The sequence below is a fragment of the Salmo trutta genome, unplaced genomic scaffold (assembly GCF_901001165.1).
Source record: "Salmo trutta unplaced genomic scaffold, fSalTru1.1, whole genome shotgun sequence".
NCBI classification, from domain to species: domain Eukaryota; kingdom Metazoa; phylum Chordata; class Actinopteri; order Salmoniformes; family Salmonidae; genus Salmo; species Salmo trutta.
The window spans coordinates 178,472-203,604 of record NW_021822696.1 but is presented as its reverse complement, the minus strand read 5'-3'; the positions used below and the strand labels follow the sequence as shown (position 1 = coordinate 203,604).

Here is a 25,133-nt window from a genome sequence, read left to right as displayed (position 1 = left end):
TTCTGATTGGTCAATTCTTGGAAGCAATACCATCTGTTTATTGGCTAGCCAGAGCAATTCTTCTGATTGTGGAAGAGCACAGCAATGTGATTGGCTGTGTAATATTCATATTGCAACACCCATAAGAAAATACAGTTTTACATTTCACGCTGTTTCATTCTATGATTTTATTACCTAAATAGTTTTTTATTTTATTGTAGCTCCTTTGTTGACAATTATTAGATGTGTACATTCATTCTGTTTTTGCATTAATACAGTTTAAACAGTAGTTGTTGGGGGGGAAGTTTCAAACATAAAAGTGACATATTGGAATATGTCTGACAAGAGGAACAGTCCTGCCCAGTGTGAAAGCCAACACACACAGCCATACACACACAGCTCCCTGTATTCTACAGCTGCACTGCTACAGCTTCACCTAGAGAAGAGAGACAGAAACAAACAGATTTAAGGAACAGGACAAACAAGACCAATGAACGATAACACATTTTATCTGTAAGACTCTCCTGACATAGCTGTCCCAATAGAGTCACTATAAACCAGAAACGAACTGGCCATAAGAAAGTTTGGGGCCAGATGGTCCGGTCCATCTTTAAGCACAGTGGGCTGGTCTAAATTGGGGGTTTTGCAAACAATAACTGTTTTGGGAGGGGGGGCAGTGTGTTAGAAAATACATGTAAATGTTGAAAAGAAAAACAGTCACATTATCAATCATCACAGATCACTGCACCTGTATATAGCCCATCTGTAAATAGCCCATCCAACTACCTCATCCCCATACTGTATTTATGTATTTATCTTGCTCCTTTGCACCCCAGTATCTGTACTTGCACATTCATCTTTTGCACATCTATCCCTCCAGTGTTTAATTGCTACTTTGTAATTATTTCGCCCCTATGGCTTATTTATTGCCTTACCTCCCTTATCTTACCTCATTTGCACACACTGTATATAGACTTTTCTACTGTATTATTGACTGTATGTTTGTTTATTCCATGTGTAACTCTGTGTTGTTGTATGTGTCGAACTGCATTGCTTTATCTTGGCCAGGTCGCAGTTGTAAATGAGAACTTGTTCTCAACTAGCCTACCTGGTTAAATAAAGGTGCATTTTCTTTTTTTTAAATGTGCACAATCCTCGACTGATTTCAATACAAGATAAATATGTCACTCACCCTAACGTCAGGTCCAGACTCCACAGACCACAGGTTGGGTTGGTCTTCCACTTCCTCCTCGTCACCAGTGGGAAACCAACTAGGATAACATTACACAGACGGATTAGATTACATAAGATATTCATTGATTTATAGAATTGATTTGATATTTAAAAGTATTAGGACGCTCCATCCGGAGAACACATTATATATGACCTCAGATATATTACGCTGCCAGCTAGTAATACAGAGATGAACATCACAGAGATATTTAACATTAATACAGAGATCACCTGGTTAATGTGATACACGTGTTCTACTGTAGTGTTTCACTGAGAGCCTGAAATCCAAACCTGTTTTGTGCTAACATCCCAGCTAGCGCACAAAGTTGCGCCCCTTGTCCTATTTGTGCTTGGACTTTAAAAAAGTTAAGCTTAAAAAAGCTAAAACTTTTGTTAAAAGTATTATTGAAACATTCAGTGAACGTTTTAAAGAACTAAAAAAAAAACTCCAAATAACCTATAATTCCGTTTCTCTGAGCATTAAAATTAAACCTCACAGGAAAATGTTCGGGGAACCATGGTAAGACGTTCTCAGAAACGTCCCTGGAACCATTGTTAGACGTTCTCAGAACCTCCCTGGAACCATAGTAAGACGTTCTCAGAAACCTCCCTGGAATCATAGTAAGACGTTCTCAGAACCTCCCTGGAGCCATAGTTAGACGTTCTCAGAAACCTCACTGGAACCATAGTAAGACGTTCTCAGAAACCTCCCTGGAACCACAGTAAGACGTTCTCAGAAAACTCCCTGGAACCATAGTAAGACGTTCTCAGAAACCTCACTGGAACCATAGTAAGACGCTCTCAGAAACCTCCCTGGAACCGTAGTAAGACATTCTCAGAAACCTCACTGGAACCATAGTGAGACGTTCTCAGAAACCTCACTGGAACCATAGTAAGACGTTCTCAGAAACCTCCCTGGAACCATATTAAGACGTTCTCAGAAACCTCCCTGGAACCATAGTAAGACGTTCTCAGAAACCTCCCTGGAACCTAAAACTTAACGTTCCCAGAACAGGCTAAGTTTTCAGAATTCCGTTTTACCGTTCAGTAAAGTTATTGCTTCCTGCCCAGAACCAATGGTAAACCAAAAATGTACGATCCCACAACTTCAACAAACCAAATTCCCTGGTTGGGATTCCACTTCCTGTACTCCATGTCATATGCCAAATTATGTTGACAAGGAGTAGAATGATATCACAAATTAGACTGGCACCCAGGCTATGGAGATCCGTAGGGTTGAGAGCCTGTTTTGAGAGGGAGACCTGGCAAGACTTGTTTAGCAGGACCAAGCTAACTGTAGAATTTGATAGCAGGACCTGGCTAACTGTAAACTTAGATAGCAGGACCTGGCTAACTGTAAACTTAGATAGCAGGACCAGGCTAACTGTAGACCTAAGTCAGGCTAACTGTAGACCTAAGTCAGGCTAACTGTAGACCTAAGTCAGGCTAGCTGTAGACCTAAGTCAGGCTAACTGAAAACCTAAGTCAGGCTAACTGTAGACCTAAGTTGGGCTAACCGCACCTGGAGGTGAAGAGAGCCTTCTCGTTGATCATCTGGACTCTGAAGATGTTGACAGCCTTATAGACATCTATCACATCCTGGTACTTCTCCAGTAGAGGCCTGGAGAGAGAGACAAGGTAAGAAAAGCGACACTCCACAATATCACGACACTTGACAAGATTAAACACAACAATGTGTTGTGAGTTGAGTTGAGACACTATAAACCTCCATAGGCTATAAACTTCAAGATACCTGTAATATGTCCCTGACTTGTCTTTCTGGTTCCTCTGGTCTGACTTCATGTCCTCTCCCCCCCACTGGTAGCAGGGGCAGGGGAAGAGGCTTAGCCAGGGGTAGAGGCAGGGCCTGGGGCCTGGTCTGGTCCTCTCTCCCAGGGGCAGGTTCTTTGCCAAGTAAGGTCTGAGCAGGGCTCTGGGCAGCAGAGACACCAGCCAGTAGATGGGCTCCTCATTCACAATGTCATGGAAGCTCTGGAGGTACTGACGCACGGCTGCAGAGGGCTGGATGGAGGACAGGTTCTGTAGGCAGGAGGAGGAGGAGGAGATGGAGGAGGAGGAAGAGAGACAGGGAGTTTACTATATGGTGATGGAAGGTCTGAAGGTACTGAAGCACAGCTGCAGAGGGCTGGATGGAGGACTGGTTCTGTAGGCAGACGGAGGAGGAGGAAAATCGAATTACATTTATTTGTCACATGCACTGAATACAACTGGTGTAGACTTTACTGTGAAATGCTAACAAGCCCTTCCCAAAGATGCAGAGTTAAAACATAACACAAATAAAAGTAACAGGAGGAATAAAATAAAGGTGGAGCTAAAAACAGGAAGTACCAGATCAATATGGAGCTATATACAGGAAGTACCAGATCAATGTGGAGCTATATACAGGAAGTACCAGATCAATGTGGAGCTATATACAGGGAGTACCAGATCAATGTGGAGCTATATACAGGAAGGACCAGTACCAGATCAATGTGGAGCTATATACAGGGAGTACCAGTACCAGATCATAATGGAGCTATATACAGGGAATACCAGTACCAGATCAATGTGGATCTATATAACGGAAGTACCAGTACCAGATCAATGTGGAGCTATATACAGGAAGTAACAGTACCAGATCAATATGGAGCTATATACAGGGAGAACCAGTACCAGATCAATGTGGATCTATATAACAGAAGTACCAGTACCAGATCAATGTGGAGCTATATACAGGGAGTACCAGATCAATATGGAGCTATATACAGGGAGAACCAGTACCAGATCAATGTGGATCTATATAACAGAAGTACCAGTACCAGATCATTGTGGAGCTATATACAGGGAGTACCAGAACCAGATCAATGTGGAGCTATGTACAGGAAGTACCCGTACCAGATCAATGTGGAGCTATATACAGGGAGTACCAGTACCAGATCAATGTGGATCTATATAACGGAAGTACCAGTACCAGATCAATGTGGAGCTATATACAGGGAGTACCAGTACCAGATCAAACGTGGAGCTATATACAGTAAGTACCAGTACCAGATCAATGTGGAGCTATATACAGGGAATACCAGTACCAGATCAATGTGGAACTATATACAGGGAGTACCAGATCAATGTGGAGCTATATACAGGGAGTACCAGTACCAGATCAATGTGGATCTATATACAGGAAGTACCAGTACCAGATCAATGTGGAGCTATATACAGGAAGTACCAGTACCAGATCAATGTGGAGCTATATACAGGTAGTACCAGATCAATGTGGAGCTATATACAGGGAATACCAGTACCAGATCAATATGGAGCTATATACAGGGAGTACCAGTACCAGATCAATGTGGAGCTATATACAGGGAGTACCAGTACCAGATCAATATGGATCTATATAACGGAAGTACCAGTACCAGATCAATGTGGAGCTATATACAGGAAGTACCAGTACCAGATCAATGTGGATCTATATAACGGAAGTACCAGTCTCAGATCAATGTGGAGCTATATACAGGGAGTACCAGTACCAGATCAATGTGGAGCTATGTACAGGGAGTACCAGTACCAGATCAATGTGGAGCTATATACAGGAAGTACCAGTACCAGATCAATATGGAGCTATATACAGGAAGTACCAGTACCAGATCAATGTGCAGAGGTATAAGGCATTTGAGGTTGATACAGTATGTACATGAAGGCAGGGTAAAGTGACTATGCATCAGGATAGATAATACTAAGGTATTTGAAGTAGGTACAGTTGAAGTCGGAAGTTTACATACACTTAGGTTGTAGTCAGTAAAACTCATTTTTCAACCACTCCACAAATTTCTTGTCAACAAATTATAGTTTTGGCAAGTTGGTTAGGACATCTACATTGTGCATGACACAAGTGATTTTTCCAACAATTGTTTACAGACAGATTTATTTCACTTATATCTCACTGTATCACAATTCCAGTGGGTCAGAAGTGTACGTACACTAACTTGACTGTGCCTTTAAACAGTTGGGAAAATTCCAGAAAATGATGTCATGGCTTTGGAAGCTTCTGATAGGCTAGTAGAAAGAGGAGGAAGGGAAGCGCTACTAAGGTCCACAATAGTACATTTTGGTAGACAGAAGGTGCTCTTTGGTAAAAGGAGTGAATTGGTCATCAAAAAGAAAGGAGGACCAAGGCACTCTTCATATAATTAATTAAAATACGTTTATATGTATGGCATGTTCAATAGAAACAAAGTTTTAAAAATCCAACGCGTTTCGCCTGCATGGCCTTCGTCAGGGAGTACAAAGAAATAATACAATGTCCTCTTTTGAACAGCTTTTCCAATTAGCCATAATTTGAAGAGGGAGTGGTTACAAAATTGATTGGACACACCTAGTAAGCAATACTATGCACGTCAAAAAGTGAAATACCGTAGCTATGTTATCATAAAAATACAACTCCAAGCTAGAAGTATCAGAACACTTAGAAAGGTAGTTCTAACCTTAAATATGACTGGGAGAAGTGTGAAGAATAAGAAAGCAGTATATTCCATAGTACACTAGAACACAGCCAAACATGAACAACAACAGTCTAAACATAGCTGAGGGCAATTGAGGGGCAATTGAGCATATAGTCCACTAGATGACAGCAAATGGACCTATCACGACCCTACAGGAAGGGTGAGAAATCCATATCTTCATTTAAACCAGGGTACTTAGTGGCCTGTAGTTTATAAATCCAAAAACGTTCCCTTTGGTTTAACTGTTTAAGACGGTCCCCTTTTCTAATAGAGGCCGGAACATGATCAATACCCATAGCTTGTAGGGAGGCAGGGTTGCCATGGTGTAAGGACTTGTAGTGCCTTGCCATGGGGTCGTCTTTATTGCCTACCCGTATGGCATACTTGTGTTCCGCTAAGCGGTCTTGAAGGCGTCTCTTTGTCCGTCCAATTTAGAACACCTTGCACTGTGGACATTCCAATCTATAGATGACATGAGTGGTTTTGCAGTTAATGAAATGCTTGGCGTAATACTCCATTTTGGAAGCTGTGTCAACAAAACACTTTTTCTGTGCAATATTTTGGCAATGGTTGCACTGGTTACATTTAAAAGAGCCCTTGGGTTTGTGGTCAAGCCAAGTTTTTTGAGAGTCACCCAGAAGATAACTGTGGACTGATAGGCTAATTTACATCATTTGAGTCAATTGGAGGTGTACTTGTGGATGTATTTCAAGGCCTACAAACTCAGTGACTCTTTGCTTGACATCTATCCTGATGCCTTGTCACTTTACCCTGCCTTCATGTACATACAGTTGAAGTCAAAAGTTTAAATACACCTTAGCCAAATACATTTAAATTCAGTTTTTCACAATTCCTGACATTTAATCCTGGTACAAATTCCCTGTTTTAGGATAGTTAGGATCACAACTTTATTTTAAGAATGTGAAAAGTCAGAATAATAGTAGAGTGTGATATACTTTTATTGGTTTAATTGAAGATATGGCTTTTATTTCTTTCGTCACATTCCCAGTGGGTCAGAAGTTTACATAAACTCAATTAGTATTTGGTAGCATTGCCTTCAAAATGTTTAACTTGGGTCAAACGTTTCGTGTAGCCTTCTACAACCTTCCCACAATAAGTTCGGTGAATTTTGGCCCATTCCTCCTGACAGAGCTGGTGTAACTGAATCAGGTTTGTAGGCGTCCTCGCTCGCACACACTTTTTCAATTCTGCCCACACATTTTCTATGGGATTGAGGTCAGGGATTTGTGATGACCACTCCAATACCTTGACTTTGTTAACCTTAAGCTATTTTACCACAACTTTGCAAGTATGCTTGGGTCATTGTCCATTTGGAAGACCCATTTGCGACCAAGGTTTAACTTCCTGACTGATGTTTTGAGATGTTGCTTCAATATATCCACATAATTTTGCCATCAATTTTGTGAAGCGCACCAGTCTCTCCTGCAGCAAAGCACCCCCACAACATCATGCTGCCACCTTTTTTTATGGCGGTTTTGGAGCAGTGGCTTCTTCCTTGCTGAGCGGCCTTTCATGTTATGTCGATATAGGACTCGTTTTACTGTGGATATAGATACTTTTCTACCCGTTTTCTCCAGCATCTTCACCAGGTCCTTTGCTGTTGTTTTGCGATTGATTTGCACTTCTCGCACAAAAATAAGTTCATCTCTAGGAGACAGAACACATCTCCTTCCTTAGCAGTATGACGGATGCGTACCTTCAGGCGTTTGGAAATTGCTCCCAAGGATGAACCAGACTTGGGAGGTCTACAATATGTTTTTTGAGGTCTTGACTGATTTCTTTTGATTTTCCCATGATGTCAAGCAAAGAGGCACTGAGTTTGGTAGGCCTTTAAATACATCCACAGGTACACCTCCAATTGACTAAAATGATGTCAATTAGCCTATCAGATGCTTCTAAAGCAATGACATCATTTTCTGGAATTTTCCAAGCTGTTTAAAGGCACAGTCAACTTAGTGTATGTACACTTCTGACCCACTGGAATTGTGATACAGTGAATTATAAGTGAAATAATCTGTCTGTGAACAGTTGTTGGAAAAATTACTTGTGTCATGCACAAAGTAGATGTCCTAACCGACTTGCCAAAACTATAGTTTGTTAACAAGAAATTTGTGGAGAGGTTGAAAAACGAGTTTTATATCGACATAACCTAAGTGTATGTAAACTTAAGACACACTCACACACCACAACAAGAGAGACAACACGACACTACATAAAATGAGACCTAAGACAGAAATTCTATGAATATTACCGCCGTTATTCCTTTTTCATCAATCAGAGAGGCATGTTTATTCTTGATCCTGCTGAACGCACCCCTAGGTAGTTAACTATAGCTAGCTAATGAGGTAACATGACTGATCAAGGTGTATCCTAAACAAATGGTTAACGGTCCGGTCCACAAGTAGCCTAGTTTTAGAACGGCCCGCGATATGCTTTATGAATGTAAAATGCAGCCTGCCAAATCATGATAAAAAGAAAAAACCGTAGCATCGGGGTTATGGGTCATGTCTTTTGAACAGTAGAATCAAGCCATTTTCTCTGAGGAAAAGAGGGAGACTTGGCTACAGAAACTGTATATGAAATGCAGTGGTAAATGTGGGAGGGTTGAGTGAGACTACAAATTCAAAGACTACCTACTTTTCTATAGTCTATGGGACAAATCTACATTTACAGGTTGGGAGGGGGGGTCCAAAATAGGGCAGGGTTGTCCATGTTTTTTTGCTTTGGGGAGGGTTGTATGGTATTTTATTGGGCACAGGGGAGGGAAGTGCATTTTTTCCCTGGTTTACATTCACTCTTCTGCTTGTATTTTCCCTATAAACAATGGCTTGATTTACTTGAGATATTACCCTAATAAAGTTAATAAACGTTTGTGAAGGTTTGGTATGTTGTGGCTATTATTAAGCTTTAGCTACTGCGTAATATACTGTATATTAAGATATATTATCTTAAAATATATATTAAGAAATATTATCTTAAATTGTATATTAAGATATATTCTCTTAAATTGTATATTAAGATATATTATCTTAAATTGTATATTAAGATATATTCTCTTAAATTGTATATTAAGATATATTATCTTAAATTGTATATTAAGATATATAATCTTAAATTGTATATTAAGATATATTCTATTAAATTGTATATTAAGATATATTATCTTAAATTGTATATTAAGATATATTATGTTAAATTGTATATAAAGATATATTATCTTAAATTATATATTAAGGGTGATTGTTATAACAGCTTCTTACCAGGTGTTGTGGAGTTTGGTTCTGGGCCTCCTTCAGAGACTCCTGGTAGCGTTGATGTGTTCTCTGGAGAAACTGCATGATGTCTGGAGGACCCTGGACTGTTCTGATCAGCACCTGGCTCATACACACATTTACACACACAGACCAACTTATCTTCAGATAGCTAGGGATGACAACCACGTATCACAGTCATAGTAAGTAAAACGTTACTGTATTTGTTTTTTTTTATGTATTTTCTTTTCACCTGCAGCATGGTGATGACTCTGTCCAGGTATAGCATCTCCTGGTGGCAGAAGTCAGCATAGCAGTGGGCAGGCAGACGTCTGGAATACATCCCTCTGAGGAAGGCTGAGTAGAGGGTCTCATCTGCTACTCTCTCACTGGTCTCCCACAGGACGTCATAAATACTCACCTCTTCAACCAGCTCTGGGCCGGGGGAGGGGGGAGAGAGAGAGAAAGATATATATTTTTGTTTGTATTGCTTTGGTGCAGTTTTCACAAGTATGTGGTAAATTTTAGCAATGCTTTATACAAAACTCAAAACAGTTCATCAAAAAGACAGTTGTTTCAAAACTCTAAGCACATTTTTTAATTGACTATTACAACACATACAATCATACAGTCACTTATTCACCCAACTTAGTCAGTGTTTCATCTAGAAATACATGTTTCACATTGCTAGTTATATGGCAGTTAATTCAATAGTGGGAAGTTAGCTACATTAAACTAGTTATATAGCAGTTAATTCAACAGTGGGAAGTTAGCTACATTAAACTAGTTCTATAGCAGTTAATTCAACAGTGGGAAGTTAGCTACATTAAACTAGTTATATAGCAGTTAATTCAACAGTGGGAAGTTAGCTACATTAAACTAGTTGATGCAGTTACCAAAACAGCTGTATAGTTTGATTGGTAAAAGTTATTTCTGTTCTAATTTTAGATTTGAATAGCAGAGTAGACTAATAATATGCTCTACGTTTTTGTCGAAGCTACTGGGAAAGGGGTCAAAATAGCTGATTCGTGTCAAAGTCACATTGTTTAGAGTGAACAGAATGTTGGAAGTCAGATTTAAAATGGGAGATTTAAATAAAGGGAACTTTATAATGTTGAAGATATCCCATTAAAGAGGAACAGATTTTCTAGGAGGAAAAAAAGCTTAATAGTTTAAAAACAATTCCAGATCGGTCAACACGTTTTAAAGGGCAATGCGTTCACAAGTGTCATTAATCATCAGACAGTTGTCATCTTTTTAATGTCAGAGTGCCATTCAACAAGGAGCTGCACCTGTAACTAACCACTATCAGACATCAGAAACTTCTTGATCTCTTAGATCTGGCAAGCCTAGGCAATGGGACAAAACATTCCTACCTCTCTCGTGTGCTTTTTTCTGACTTGGTAATGCTGCTAAACCAGATCTAAAAGAAAATGAAGAAAATAAATACATGAATGTAATTTAGTGTTAATATGGTCTCTGTGAAAACATGTCCAGATACAAGACAGTGTTATCCTGCTACCTTGTCTCCATCGAACACACATAGAACCTCAGCTCTCCACAGGACACGTCATTCCAGCCCTGCCCACCTGTTGTCAAGGCAACAACAAATCACACTTCAGTTATTTCAATGTACTCAGAGTGTGTGTGTGTGTGTGTGTGTGTGTGTGTGTGTGTACCTCCAGTGTGTAGCTCCATACAGTTCTCCCCCTGTCCAGAGTTACTGGGCTCATCCTCCTCCCAGTAAACATCGTCAACAGCAGAGCCGTCACTCCACAGCCACATCCCCTCCTTATCACAGAAAAACATTGATTGGTTGATTCCACGGCTTTTTGTTTTTAAACAGAAAGTACATTGAGCTTTTGCCTGTGTAACCTGTAGACATTTGACAGATTGATTGACAGACTGACTGACTGATGAATTATTGACCCAGTTTACCTGAGCTGCATCGTAGCCTCCTATCCAGACCGGCTGGTATGTGTGTCTCCTGACCAGATCCTGGACAAACATCTGTTGACCAGGGCTGTGAACCGACACCAGGTTCCCTCTGTGCTGGGAGCAGTACGACTAGAGGGACAGCCAGAGAACACTGTGTTAGCTCGCTGAGCTAAAGCCCAGGCAGTACCTCAGGGAGCAAAGATCAATGCAGGCTAGAAATTGACATTTCCTGAAGTAAATGTGTGCTTGCTAGTCTTGAAGTATCAATGGTTGTGAAATAGTAGTAGTAATTAGTAATTGTCTCTCCCTGTTACAAGTGTTACCTCTGCAGTGGCCCAGGTGGCCCAGACGGGGTAGAAGGAGAAGCAGCGATGCTCATTCTGATGCCACCCGGCTGGGCATGGTGACTGGGAGTCCACCCCTTCCACCTCCTCCTCTGTAGTGTTCACCACCCCCGAGGCAGCATCCACCCCTGGAAGAACAACAACACACACCGACAGTATGTACTGTTCAAGAGCTGTGGTTGACTTAGTTTACCTGGTACATTGAAGCAATTAATGGAATAATCCCAAAAGTGCAAACTAAGCTAGATCAAGTAGCACCTCAATTACTTTCTAGAATTTAAAGTTGTGTTTGACCAGATACCATGCAATTTTACAGTTAACAAATTGACAACAGACTTTCAGCACGCTTATAGAGAAGGACATTCAACATGCACGGCGCTTACAAAAATGGTTGATGATTGGCTGAGTGAAAATCATGATAAAAAGATTGTGGGAGCTGTTTTGTTAGACTTGTGTGTGGCCTTTGACGTTATCAATCAAAGTCTGATGCTGGAAAAACGTATGTGTTATGGCTTTACACCACCTGCTATATTGTGGATAAAGAGTTACCTGACCTTCCTAGTTAAATATAGGTTACATGGTTTTTTTAAATTACAGACACAGAGGGTGTTCTTTATCATTGAATTAAACTATTTACACACACACTGTTTCATTTCAAGTTTCAACTTTTATATTTACCTGTTGCGAGGTGCAGAGCCATCACTGCCCAACAAAGCAGCAGAGACATCCTAACAACCGATCTACAGAGGAAACAATGATATTATGTTACATAACATAACTTAACATTTAATAACCTTTAATAGTGTTAAAGGGATCATGAATACCATTTTAACGTCTCTGTGCGCATTATGAAGGAAGGTAGTGGTTGTTTCACGAGCAAATGCTATATAGCATTAGCACAATGACTGGAAGTCTCCAGGTACGGTAGCATTGCTAATGTACCTGTAGACTTCCAGTCATTGCGCTAGAATCGTACATTATGCATTTAACATAACTTAATTTAAAATTTTGCAATATTCTGAGTACATAGCCTGCCATCACGGCTAGCTAATTTGACACCCACCAAGTTTGGCCCTCACCAAACTCAGATTTACTATAAGAAAAATTGGATTACCTTTGCTGTTCTTCGTCAGAATGCACTCCCAGGAGTTCTACTTCAACAACAAATGTTGTTTTGGTTCCAAATAATCCATAGTTATATCCAAATAGCTCCGTTTTGTTCGTTCGTTCAAGTCACTATCCGAAGGGTGACGCGCGAGTGCATTTCGTGACATAAAATTTCAAAATATTCCATTACCGTACTTCGAAGCATGTCAAATGCTGTTTAAAATCTATTTTTATGCTACTTTTCTCTTAAAATAGCGATAATATTCCAACCGGGCGACGTTGTATTCATTCAAAGGCTGAAAGAAAAAAAAAGAGAATTCTCATGAACGCGCATCTCCAGTGTCACTGTTCTCAGCCTGACCACTCACAAATACTCCTGCTGTTCTTCGCCCAGAGACAGGAGACACGTCATTACACTTTCTGGCGCCTTCTGAGAGCCAATGGAAGCCTTAGAAAATGTCACGTTACAGCAGATATGCTGTATTTTCGATAGAGATGCAACAGAAGGAGAACAAATTGTCAGACAGGGCACTTCCTGTATGGAATCTTCTCAGGTTTTGGCCTGCCATATGAGTTCTGTTATACTCACAGACACCATTCAAACAGTTTTAGATATTTTAGAGTGTTTTCTATCCAAATCTACTAATTATATGCATATTCTCGTTTCTGGGCAAGAGTAGTAACCAGTTTAAATCGGGTACGTTTTTTATCCGGCCGTGCAAATACTTCCCCCTAGCCCCAACAGGTTTTAAGAGAGGTGTGTTTTCTGTTTCCCGTTCATGTAGCTTGATTTGATTGCCGTGTGTGTTTGTCTCCTGAGTGAGTTTCTAGCCCCATAGTTTGTTGTTTTCCCAGTGTTACTGTGATCCTTCTGTTACCGTTTCTCAGTAAAGTTTTTTAGTTTATCCTTAACCACTGATTCCTCGTCTGGTCTCTTCTCTGCTCCTGGGTCCAACCTCATATCGTCACAGGTAGGATTGGTATACAGAAGATAGCCCTTCTTGGTAAAAGACCAAGTCCATATTATGGCAAGAACAGCTCAAAGAGAAACAACAGTCCATCATTACTTTAAGACATGAATGTCAGTCAATACGGAACATTTCAAGAACTTTGAAAGTTTCTTCAAATGCAGTCGCAAAAACCATCAAACACTATGATGAAACTGGCTCTCATGAGGACGCCACAGGAAAGGAAGACCCAGTGTTACCTCTGCTTCAGAAGGTAAGTTCATTAGTTTCCAGCCTCAGATATTGCAGCCCAAATAAATGCTTCACAGATTTCAATTAACAGACATCTCAACATCAAGTGTTCAGAGGAGACTGCATGAATCAGGCATTCATGATCGAATTGCTACAAAGCAACCATTAGACCGGTGGAAACCTGTCCTTTGTTCTGATGAGTCCAAATTTCAGATTTTTGGTTCCAACTGCTGTGTCTTTGTGAGACGCAGAGTAGGTTAATGAAGGATATCTGCATGTGTGGTTCCCACAGTGAAGCATGAAATGGAGAAAGTGCTGTGGTGGTGCTTTGCTGTGACACTGTCAGTGATTTATTTACAATTTAAGATACACTTGACCAGCATGGCTACCACAGCATTCTGCAGCAATACACCATACCATCTGGTTTGATCTTAGTGGGACTATGATTTGTTTTCAACAGGACAATGACCCAGCACACATCCAGGCTGTGTAAGGACTATTTGACCAAGAATGAGAGTAATGGAGTGCTGCATCAGATGACCTGGCCTCCACAATCACCCACCCTCAACCCAATTGAGATGGTTTGGGATGAGTTGGACCGCAGAGTGAAGGAAAAGCAGCCAACAAGAGCTCAGCATATGTGGGAACCCAAGACTGTTGGAAAAGCATTCCAGGTGAAGCTGGTTGAGAGAATCTCAAGAGTGTGTAAAGTTGTCATCAAGACAAAGGGTGGCTACTTTGAAGAATCCAAAATCACAAATATATTTTGATTTGTTTAACACTTTTTTTACTACACGATGCCATATGAGTTATTTCATAGTTTTGATGCCTTCACTATTCTTCTACAATGTAGAAAACAGTAAAAAATTAAGAAAAAGCCTTGAATGAGGTGTGTCCAAACTTTTGACTTGTACTGTACATATTTACAAAAACATAGATGGGGTTTATGGGTGAGGAGAACGGAAACCATGTTTGAATAACAAGAACTGGCACACACTGCTCAGACTGACAGTGGAAATGGTTACGCCATTTGCTACAGTTAAAAGTGCTTGCTTCTCGCCCATCCTGGTCAAAACATCTTCCCCATATTGCAGGAGCAACATATTTATCTTAGAAAAGTGGACTGCCAGGACCGCATTTTACATTCATAAACCACGCCAATGGCTGTTTTAAAACTACTCGCGCGTCGAGGTTGCTGACCGTTTGTTTACACTTTGTTCAGTCACGTTACCTAATTGGCTAGCTGCAGTATCATTCATAACAATCTTCATAACACATTTAGTCAACATCATTCATAATGAGTTTTCAAAATAGAAGTCCCCTTAAAAAGATCTAAGTTTAGCATTTTCACTGCCACAGTAGCCAACCCTCTGAGACACTACTTACATAAAAGGCATTCACATTCACAGAGATAGCAGTTAGTGACTATGTGCGTTGAGTTTGTATGTTGCCTTTTCTGACAACAGTCCTTAGAATTATCATTAATAATCATATTGAATTAGACTTTTTATTTGCTAGTATCCAAGAAAAGGCAAATCGGACAGAATACCTGTCCTAGAGTGAGTTCTGGTCTAGAGCATCAATCATAAATGCCATGTTAGGCCTACAGTGTGTTCTCTGCCAAGATACTGAGAAACCAACCACATTAGAAACCAAAACAACATGTGTTCTTAGGCTACTCTGGAACCAGTTAAAGTAGTTGGGAAAGGTTGATCGCCATATGCAATGACTAAAGTAAAGCTCCCTCTACTTTAACTTCATTTTTCTACAAGAGGTGGGGAAACGCATAGGTAAAATTATGGAAGGTGGATAAATGGTTTTTAAGTGCATTTACCCTCCACTTCATTACTGTCTGGAACCAAATAAGTTGGAATACACCATTGTTTGAATACCATGGCAACCATGTTTAAATTCCACAAACTGGAACACACTGCTTAGAGAGACAATGGAAAACAGGCTAAACAGTAACTCAGCAACAACCCAGAACAATCTGATCATAATCCTTTCAGGGAACTGAACTGGCTTCCATTTGATCTCTGGTTGATGCAGATCAAACTGTTAATGGTTTTTAAAGTAGTACATGACATTCAGTTACCTGTCTGGTCATTTTAATTTCATTACAGACTCTCATAGCATCACACCAGAGGCAGTGTTGCCAATATCAGACCGCTGCGCTATAGGAGCCTGGCTGGAAAAAGCTATTTCCTTAACACTGGTGCAGAGGAATGGAGTTGTGTACCAAAACAGATCAAAATCCATCCATAAGTTATGAAGTTAAGGCAAACCTTAAGGAATGTATTAAGACAGAACAGGCTAAGAGAAAGTATAATATTCTGAACAAAAATATAAACACAACATGTAAAGTCAAAGATCCCAGAAATGTTCCATACACACAAAAAGCTTATTTCTCTCAACATGTTGTGCACAAATTTATATACATCCTTGTTAGTGAGCATTTCTCCTTTGACAAGATAATCCATCCACCTGACAGGTGTGGCATATCAAGAAGCTGATTAAACAGCATGATCATTATACAGGTGTACATTCTGCTGGGAACAATAAAAGGCCACTCTAAAATGTGCAGTTTTGTCACAACAACACAATGCCACAGATGTCTCAAGTTTTGAGGGAGCATGCAATTGTCATGCTGACTGCAGGAATGTCCAACAGTGCTGTGGCCAGATAATTTCATGTAAACTTCTCAACCATAAGCCACCTCCAATGTCATTTTAGAGAATTTGGCAGGACATGCAACAGGTCTCACAACTGTAGAACATGTCTGACCACACCTGCACAGGAGCTTCATCTGGCTTCTTCACCTGCTGGATCATCTGAGACCAGCCACCCAGACAGCTGATGAAACTGTGGGTTTGCACAACCAAAGAATTTGTGCTCAAACTGTCAGAAACCGTCTCAGGGGAGCCCATCTGCGTGCTCGTCGAACTCGCCGATATTTTGACCTGACTGCAGTTCGGCGTTGTAACTGACTTCAGTGGACAAATGCTCACCTTTGATGGTCACGCTGGAGAAGTGTGCTCTTCACGAAAGAATCCCGGTTTCAACTGTACCGGGCAGATGGCAGACACTGTGTATGGTGTCGTATTGGTAAGTGGTTTGCTGATGTCAACGTTGTGAACAGAGTGTCCCACGGTGGCAGGGGGTTATGGTATGGGGCAGGCATAAACTACAATGAACACAATTGCATTTTATCAATGGTAATTTGAATGCACAGAGATACCTTGACGAGATCCTGAGGCCCCTTGTCGTGCCATTCATCCGCCGCCGTCACCTCATGTTTCAGCATTATTATGCACGGCCCCATGTCGCAAGGATCTGTACACAATTCCAGGAAGCTGTACATGTCTCAATTCTTCCATGGCCTGCACACTCACCAGATATGTCAATCAGTGAGCATGTTTTGGGACGCTCTGCATCAACAGAATTCCACATGCCACAATCAACAGCCTGATCAACTCTAGGCAAAGGAGATGTGCGATGCACATGATGGTTACACCAGATACTGACTAGCTGTCTGATCCACACCCATACCTTTTTTAAAGTTATCTTTGACCAACAGATGCAGATCTGTATTTCCAGTCATGTTGAATCCATAGATAAGGGCCTAATGAATGAATTTACATTGACTGGTTTCCTTATAAGAACTGTAACTCAGTAAAATCTTTTAAATTGTTGCATGTTGAGTTGATATTTTTTGTTCAATGTAGTATTAATGAAACTATTTGTTTTCATATTATAATTTTGTGTATATATTTTGTTTTCATGTATTTTCAATTTTAACTTGTCATCTTCAATCATTTTAAATGGATTGTACACATCTGTGGTTGTATTGTGTTTTTACATTGTCAAATCTAATCCTCTAGCGGGTCACTGAACACACCTTCCACGTCGTTCATTATTATCCATTGAACCCATAGCCCCTCGTTGATTATCCCTCACATAACATTGATTAGATGGTATGACTTGAATTGAAGGATTTTCCCTTTTGCCTGGACATTGGCAGGATGTTTTTACACAAGGAAGGGAATCCTCCATATTACCTTTTTAAAAGGGTATTTTTCTTTGTTTTCTTACAGTTTACAGTATATGTATTGTGGTTAGGGGTTGTTTCTGGACTGGAATGCCAGGTCCACTTTGACATTATGCTGAAGTTTTTCTAAATGGAAATTCAGTCCACCACTGTGTCTTGTCTGATGTACACATCTATGGATGGAATCCTTGCAACATTCCCTATTTCTCTACTAAACCACTGGTTTGTTCCTCATACACCGCATATCGTTGTAACAGGGGAGATGTTGTTTTTAGTTAGGCTATAGAAAATATAACAAGTAGTGAAATAACACAAACATTCTGAATTTTTATTTATTTCAAGAAAAATACACAGCCAAGCTGTCTTCCTCAGGGTATAAAGCAAAGTGTATGTATTTCACCAAGAGAAAATGAATGGCGCCAGACATCTATATACCCAATGTGACATTTTATGCCTTTCCCTAACCTTAACCCAAAACTCAGTGAAGCAATACCTGAAATTAACCTAACATTAAGCATAATCAATAAAGTTTTTTTTCGGCCGGTTGAATATCCAATTCCTAGTCCTATACATTGGGACGAATTTCAGCATAGTTTTTAATGACAGTAGAGAAGCGAATGACTTTGACCTCTTTGGTTTTGGTCTTCTTGTCATCCCACTGGTACTCTGGAGACAACAGCTTGCTGGGCTTGTTGTAAAGCAGGTACCTGTTGAGGTGACTCTCCTCCTGCCAGGCAGCCTCGATGGAATTCCTCGCGTCCTCTTCAAGCTGGTTCCGACATACCTTTGTTAGTGTGTACACATCCTCCACGAACCCTCCGAACACAGCCCCGGTGTAGTAGTAGTCTCCCTCATCCATGGGGATGTAGGCTGTCGAGGCTGGGCGCCGTTCGTATGTGAAGTGGTCACGGGTCGCCTGGTAAAACCATGGGTGAATCACAGCAACCAGCCTGCCCAGAGACTCGGCCCCCCAGCGAGCATGGAACTTGCTGTCCACGTCCAGACAGAAGATGTAGTCGGCCTCCCTGCTGATCTGACGTTCGATGGCTGTCTGAATGGTCTTCATCTTCCGGGCTGATATCTCCTGCCAGCGGTTTGAACCTGGGACCTGGATCACACTCAAATGTCTCCCCTGGGACAGGTTCACTGATGGAACATCGTCGGGACGATCAGTGAAAACGTAGTAGCGCACGTTGAAGTCGACCATGAAGTGCTTCTCTGCTGTCTCCAGGAAATCTTGGAGAAAGCGGACGTATCTGTCAGAATTTAAAGACACACAGGTAACTGACAAAATATAGGAAACATAAACATAAAGGGTACTTAATAGAGAGTTGGGCCACCACCACCAGCCACCTTGGGCCCCCACGAGCCACCTTGGGCCACCACCAGCCACCTTGGGCCACCACCAGCCACCTTGGGCCACCACGAGCCACCTTGGGCCACCACCAGCCACCTTGGGCCACCACCAGCCACCTTGGGCCACCACCACCAGCCACCTTGGGCCACCACCAGCCACCTTGGGCCACCACCAGCCACCTTGGGCCACCACCAGCCACCTTGGGCCACCACCAGCCACCTTGGGCCACCACCAGCCACCTTGGGCCACCACCAGCCACCTTGGGCCACCACGAGCCACCTTGGGCCACCACCAAGCATAATGGGTTGTTCATTGCTTAATTAACTCAGAAACCACACCTGTGTGGAAGCACCTGCATTCAATATATTTGTATCCCTCATTTACTAGTGTTTTCCACTATTTTGTCAGTTACCTGTACATAACATAAGGCTTTAAAACCTCTTACATCTAGACGTTCCGCTAGCGGAACACCTGCTCCATTATCCAATGGTGGGCGGGGCGCGAAATACAAACTCCTCAAAAATCCCAAAACTTCCATTTTTCAAACATATGACTATTTTACACCATTTTAAAGACAAGACTGTCCTTTATCTAACCACACTGTCCGATTTCAAAAAGGCTTTACAACGAAAGCAAAACATTAGATTATGTCAGCAGAGTACCCAGCCAGAAATAATCAGACACCCATTTTTCAAGCTAGCATATAATGTCACAAAAAACAAAACCACAGCTAAATGCAGCACTAACCTTTGATGATCTTCATCAGATGACAATCCTAGGACATTATGTTATACAATACATGCATGTTTTGTTCATTCAAGCTCATATTTATATCAAAAAACTTTTTACATTAGCATGTGACGTTCAGAACTAGCATACCCCCCGCAAACTTCCAGTGAATTTACTAAATTACTCACGATAAACGTTCACAAAAAACATAACAATTATTTTAAGAATTATAGATACAGAACTCCTCTATGCACTCGCTATGTCCGATTTTAAAATAGCTTTTCGGTGAAAGCACATTTTGCAATATTCTGAGTACATAGTCCAGCCATCACGGGCTAGCTATTTAGACACCCACCAAGTTTAGCCCTCACAAAACTCCGATTTACTATAAGAAAAATGTTATTACCTTTGCTATCTTCGTCAGAATGCACTCCCAGGACTTCTACTTCAATAACAAATGTTGGTTTGGTTCAAAATAATCCATAGTTATATCCAAATAGCGGCGTTTTGTTTGTGCGTTCAAGACACTAACCAAAAGGTAAATAAGGGTCACGCGCACGGGGCATATCGTGACAAAAAAATTCTAAATATTCCATTACCGTACTTCGAAGCATGTCAACCGCTGTTTAAAATCAATTTTTATGCAATTTTTCTCGTAAAAAAGCGATAATATTCCGACCGGGAAACCCTGTATACGTTCAAGGAGAGATAAAGTAAACATGGATCGGCCCGTGCACACCGTGCACGCCCATCCATTCTCATTGTCCACTGATCGACCACTTACAAAAGGCGCTAATGTTTTTCAGCCTGGGGCTCCAAAGCAACCAGTCAAATTTCTGCCGCCTTCTGAGAGCCTATGGGAGCGTTAGAAAATGTCACGTCATGCCAGAGATCCCCTGTTTTTGGTTAGAGATGATCAAGAAGTCAAAGAAATGGTCAGAGAGGGCCCTTACTGTTTTGAATCTTCTCAGGTTTTGGCCTGCCAAATGAGTTCTGTTATACTCACAGACACCATTCAAACAGTTTTAGAAACTTTGGAGTGTTTTCTATCCAAAGCTAATAATTATATGCATATTCTAGTTTCTGGGCAGGAGTAATAATCAGATTAAATCGGGTACGTTTTTTATCCAGCCGTGAAAATACTGCCCCCTATCCATAACAGGTTATTAAGGTGCCTTGCTCAAGTGCACAATGGCAGTATCAGGCTCCTGCGATTCTGATGCCAGAAACCCTCTGTAACTGTATGGTCATTCTCATAGGACTGTATAGGACATACTCAACCGTTTCTGAACAGAAATTACAGTTTACCAGGAAATAAACAAAGTACAGTTATTCAAATCTTAGCCAAGCTGTGAATCATGACATCATGATATTGTATTACCTGCCATGTGACATTAGCTGGTTATGTCCTCATACACTGAGTGTTTTTTTGTTGTCTTGCCCATTCACCATCGGAATGGCACACATACACAATCCATGTCTCAAATGTGTCGAGGCTTAACAATCCTTATTTAACCTGTCTCCTCCCCTTCGTCTACACTGATTGAAGTGGATTTAACAAGTGACATCAATAAGGGATCATAGCTTTAACCTGGATTCACCTGGTCAGTCTGTTATGGAGAAAGCACGTGTTCATAATGTTTTGTACACTCAGTGTAGTTTTAATGTTGTAAAAATATTGATAGTTTAACTTCCCTTTTGAATATTTGGGAAAAGTTGTACGATACTCACTTTCCAACGGCAAACACTGTGGTTGCTATGGTGAGGTTCATGGACTTGTAGATTATGTCGACGAGGTCAGGGTCAAAGGTTCCTTCCCAGACAATGGGTGCCAACCATGGGGTGACTGCCACCACATCAGTACGACTAAAGAAACAGAACAAGATCAAGCCTGACTGTGTTGTACTGATTATGATCTCAATGTTTACAGATATACAGATCAAACCTGACTGTGTCGTACTGATTATGATCTCAATGTTTACAGATATACAGATCAAGCCTGACTGTGTGGTACTGATTATGATCTCAATGTTTACAGATATACAGATCAAGCTTGACTGTGTGGTACTGATTATGATCTCAATGTTTACAGATATACAGATCAAGCTGGAATGTGTTGTACTGATTATGATCTCAATGTTTACAGATATACAGATCAAACCTGACTGTGTCGTACTGATTATGATCTCAATGTTTACAGATATACAGATCAAGCCTGACTGTGTGGTACTGATTATGATCTCAATGTTTACAGATATACAGATCAAGCTTGACTGTGTGGTACTGATTATGATCTCAATGTTTACAGATATACAGATCAAGCTGGAATGTGTTGTACTGATTATGATCTCAATGTTTACAGATATACAGATCAAGCTGGAATGTGTTGTACTGATTATAATCTCAATGTTTACAGATATACAGATCAAGCTGGAATGTGTTGTACTGATTATGATCTCAATGTTTACAGATATACAGATCAAGCTGGAATGTGTTGTACTGATTATGATCTCAATGTTTACAGATATACAGATCAAGCTGGAATGTGTTGTACTGATTATGATCTCAATAGTTTTGCAAATAAAGGTCCTTGAAAAGATGTGTGGTTTACCAGGCTACACGCTGATGTGGAAGATAACAATGATATGTAACTAACACAAGGTAACACTACTCACCCCACCAAGACACTGGGCTGCTTGTACAATAGCCTGGGAGAACAAAATGTAATTCATTAGTTAATGAAGATATGGGCTGATGTTATTGCTCTCTCAAAAAAAGGTGCTAGTACCAAAAAGGTGTTTTAACTTCACTGTAAGGGAAACCTTTTTTGGGCTGTGGAGAACCTTTTTTATATTGGTACTTTGGATAATCCTTTATATATAAAAAAAATAAGCTGCAGACAGTAGTAGCAGGAAAACAATGTGGAGAATGGAAGAATAGGATTGGAGTCAATCTAGGTTGCTTTAAAAAATGATTTATCCACGTGGTTTCACCCATGGATGGATGTAAACATGAGGTTTGTGGAGAACTGATTTGGGGGGGGGGTGGGTAATTAGGTAGGGGTGTGTCCTCCAGTTGCTGTGGGCTTAAGTTATGTTAATTAAGACAAAATTAGAGGTTGTCTATGATTGATGTCGGTTTTCGCTTTGTCATTATGGGGTATTGTGTGTCTATTGATGAGACAAAGAATTACTCAATCCATTTCAAATAAGGCTGTGACGTAACAAAATGTGGAAAAGGGGAAGGGGTCTGAATACTTTCCAAATACACCGTAAATAAGAGCTAGCTACCATGGAAAGGAAAATACCTGCCTATTTGTGGAAAAAGCACCCTAATAAACTCAATAGTCCTACTGCAGTTTACCTATTTCCTCATGGCCTACACCTACCAACGTGTTTTTGTTTTTATTATATGAGCAAAAAATATTCAATTTTATTTGGAACGGCAAGTTAGTCAAAATTAAACAGGCCTATTTATATAATGAATATGAATTCAGAGGGCAGAAATTATTAAATATTAAAGCATTAGACCTCTCACTAAAGGCTTCAGTCACACAAGTTATATTTAAATCCAAACTGGTTCTCTGGCAGATTAGTAAGAATGTCTCACCCCATGTTCAAGAATGGCCTTTTCCCCTATATTCAGATTACAACCTCTCACTTTCAGTTATTTGGAAATGATATCATCTCCAAAATACCATTATTTTTTTAAAACAAGCCATAGAAAGTTGGCAAGGCACACACCTGTCTATAAAAGGTCCCACAGTTGACAGTGCATGTCAGAGCAAAAACCAAGCCATGAGGTGGAAGGAATTGTCCGTTGAGCTCCGAGACAAGATTGTGTCGAGGAACAGATGTGGGGAAGGGTACCAAGAACACAGCGGCCTCCATCATTCTTAAATGGAAGAAGTTTGGAACTACCAAGACTCTTCGTAGAGCTGGCCGCCCGGCCAAACGAAGCATTCGGGGGAGAAGGGCCTTGATCAGGGACTTGACCAAGAACCCAATGGTCACTCTGAAAGAGCTCCAGAGTTCCTCTGTGGAGATGGCAGAATCTTCCAGAAGGACAGCCATCTCTGCAGCACTCCACCAATCAGGCCTTTATGGTAGAGGGGCCAGACGGAAGCAACGACTCAGTAAAATGCACATGACAGCCCACTTGGAGTTTTCCACAAGGCACCTAAAGGACTCTGACCATGAGAAACAAGATTCTCTGTTCTGATGAAACCAAGATTGAACTCTTTGGCCTGAATGCCAAGTGTTACGTCTGGAGGAAACCTGGTACCATCCCTACGGTGAAGTGTGGTGGCAGCATCATGTTGTGGGGATATTTTAGAGGAAAGGACTGGGATACTAGTTAGCATCGAGGGGAAGATAAACGGAGCAAAGAACAGATCCTTGATGAAAACTCTGGGATGCTGGCCTTCTAGGCAGAGTTCCTCAGTCCAGTGTCTGTGTTATTTTGCCCATCTTTTCTTTTTATTGGCCAGTCTAAGATACGGCTTTTTCTTTGCAGCTCTGCCTAGAAGGCCAGCATCCCGGAGTCTTCTCTTCACTGTTGACGTTGAGACTGGTGTTTTGCCGGTACTATTTAATGAAGCTGCCAGTTGAGGACTTGTGAGGCATCTGTTTCTCAAACTAGACACTCTAATGTACTTGTCCTCTTGCTCAGTTGTGCACCGGGGCCTCCCACTCCTCTTTCTATTCTGGTTAGAGCCAGTTTGCTCTGTTCTGTGAAGGGAGTAGTACACAGCATTGTACGAGATCTTCAGTTTCTTGGCAATTTCTCACATTTAATAGCCTTAATTTCTCAGAACAGGAATAGACTGACGAGTTTCAGAATAAAGTTCTTTGTTTCTGGCCATTTTGAGCCTGTAATCGAACCCACAAATGCGGATGCTCCAGATACTCAACTAGTCTAAACAAGGCCAGATGTATTGCTTCTTTAAATCAGCACAACAGTTTTCAGCTGTGCCAATATAATTGGAAAAAGGTTTTCTAATGATCAATTAGCCTTTTAAAATGAAGCTTGGATTAGCTAACACAATGTGCCATTGGAACACAGGAGTGATGGTTGCTGGTAATGGGCCTCTGTACGCCTATGTTGATATTCCATAAACAATCAGCCGTTTCCAGCTACAATTGTCATTTACAACATTAATTGGGGACCCCTTCCCACTCTGATCCCGTTAACGGGATTGCTTGACAAGATACCATGGCGGGAAATTCAAAACTGCAAGAATCTAATAATTTCAATTTCTCAAACAATCAACTATTTTACACCATTTGAAAGATAAACATCTCCTAAATCCAACCACATTGTCCGATTTCAAAGAGGCTTTACGGCGAAAGCATAAAGTTAGGTTATGTTAGGAGAGTACATTGAAAATAGCTGTTTGTAATGTTTTGTCAATGCAAAGACAGGC

The 25,133-nt window shown here is 40.8% G+C and overlaps 1 protein-coding gene across 1 annotated transcript; it reads right to left on the bottom strand.

Moving 5' to 3' along the window:
- Nucleotides 1-138: 138 nt before the first annotated feature.
- LOC115183720 (uncharacterized) lies at nt 139-22,424 on the bottom strand. The gene is made up of 14 exons (XM_029744792.1): nt 22,384-22,424; nt 21,440-21,574; nt 11,947-12,008; nt 11,248-11,396; nt 10,925-11,053; nt 10,666-10,777; nt 10,509-10,575; nt 10,363-10,409; nt 9,240-9,421; nt 8,996-9,109; nt 2,966-3,252; nt 2,735-2,833; nt 1,172-1,250; nt 139-415 (listed from the first exon to the last, which is right to left on the bottom strand). Exons 2-14 carry the CDS (start codon nt 21,478-21,480, stop codon nt 404-406), a joined length of 1,380 nt encoding a protein of 459 aa, XP_029600652.1. The 5' UTR covers nt 21,481-21,574; nt 22,384-22,424; the 3' UTR covers nt 139-403.
- Between the last annotated feature and the right edge of the window lie 2,709 nt (nt 22,425-25,133).

Coding starts and splice junctions, on each gene's coding strand:
- LOC115183720 (XM_029744792.1), bottom strand. CDS start 21,480: ATGAACCTCACCATAGCAACCACAGTGTTTGCCGTTGGAAA. Junction 10,410..10,508: donor GTGTGTTCGATGGAGACAAG/GTAGCAGGATAA, acceptor ATTTTCTTTTAG/ATCTGGTTTAGCAGCATTAC. Junction 1,251..2,734: donor AAGGCTCTCTTCACCTCCAG/GTGCGGTTAGCC, acceptor ATGTTATCCTAG/TTGGTTTCCCACTGGTGACG.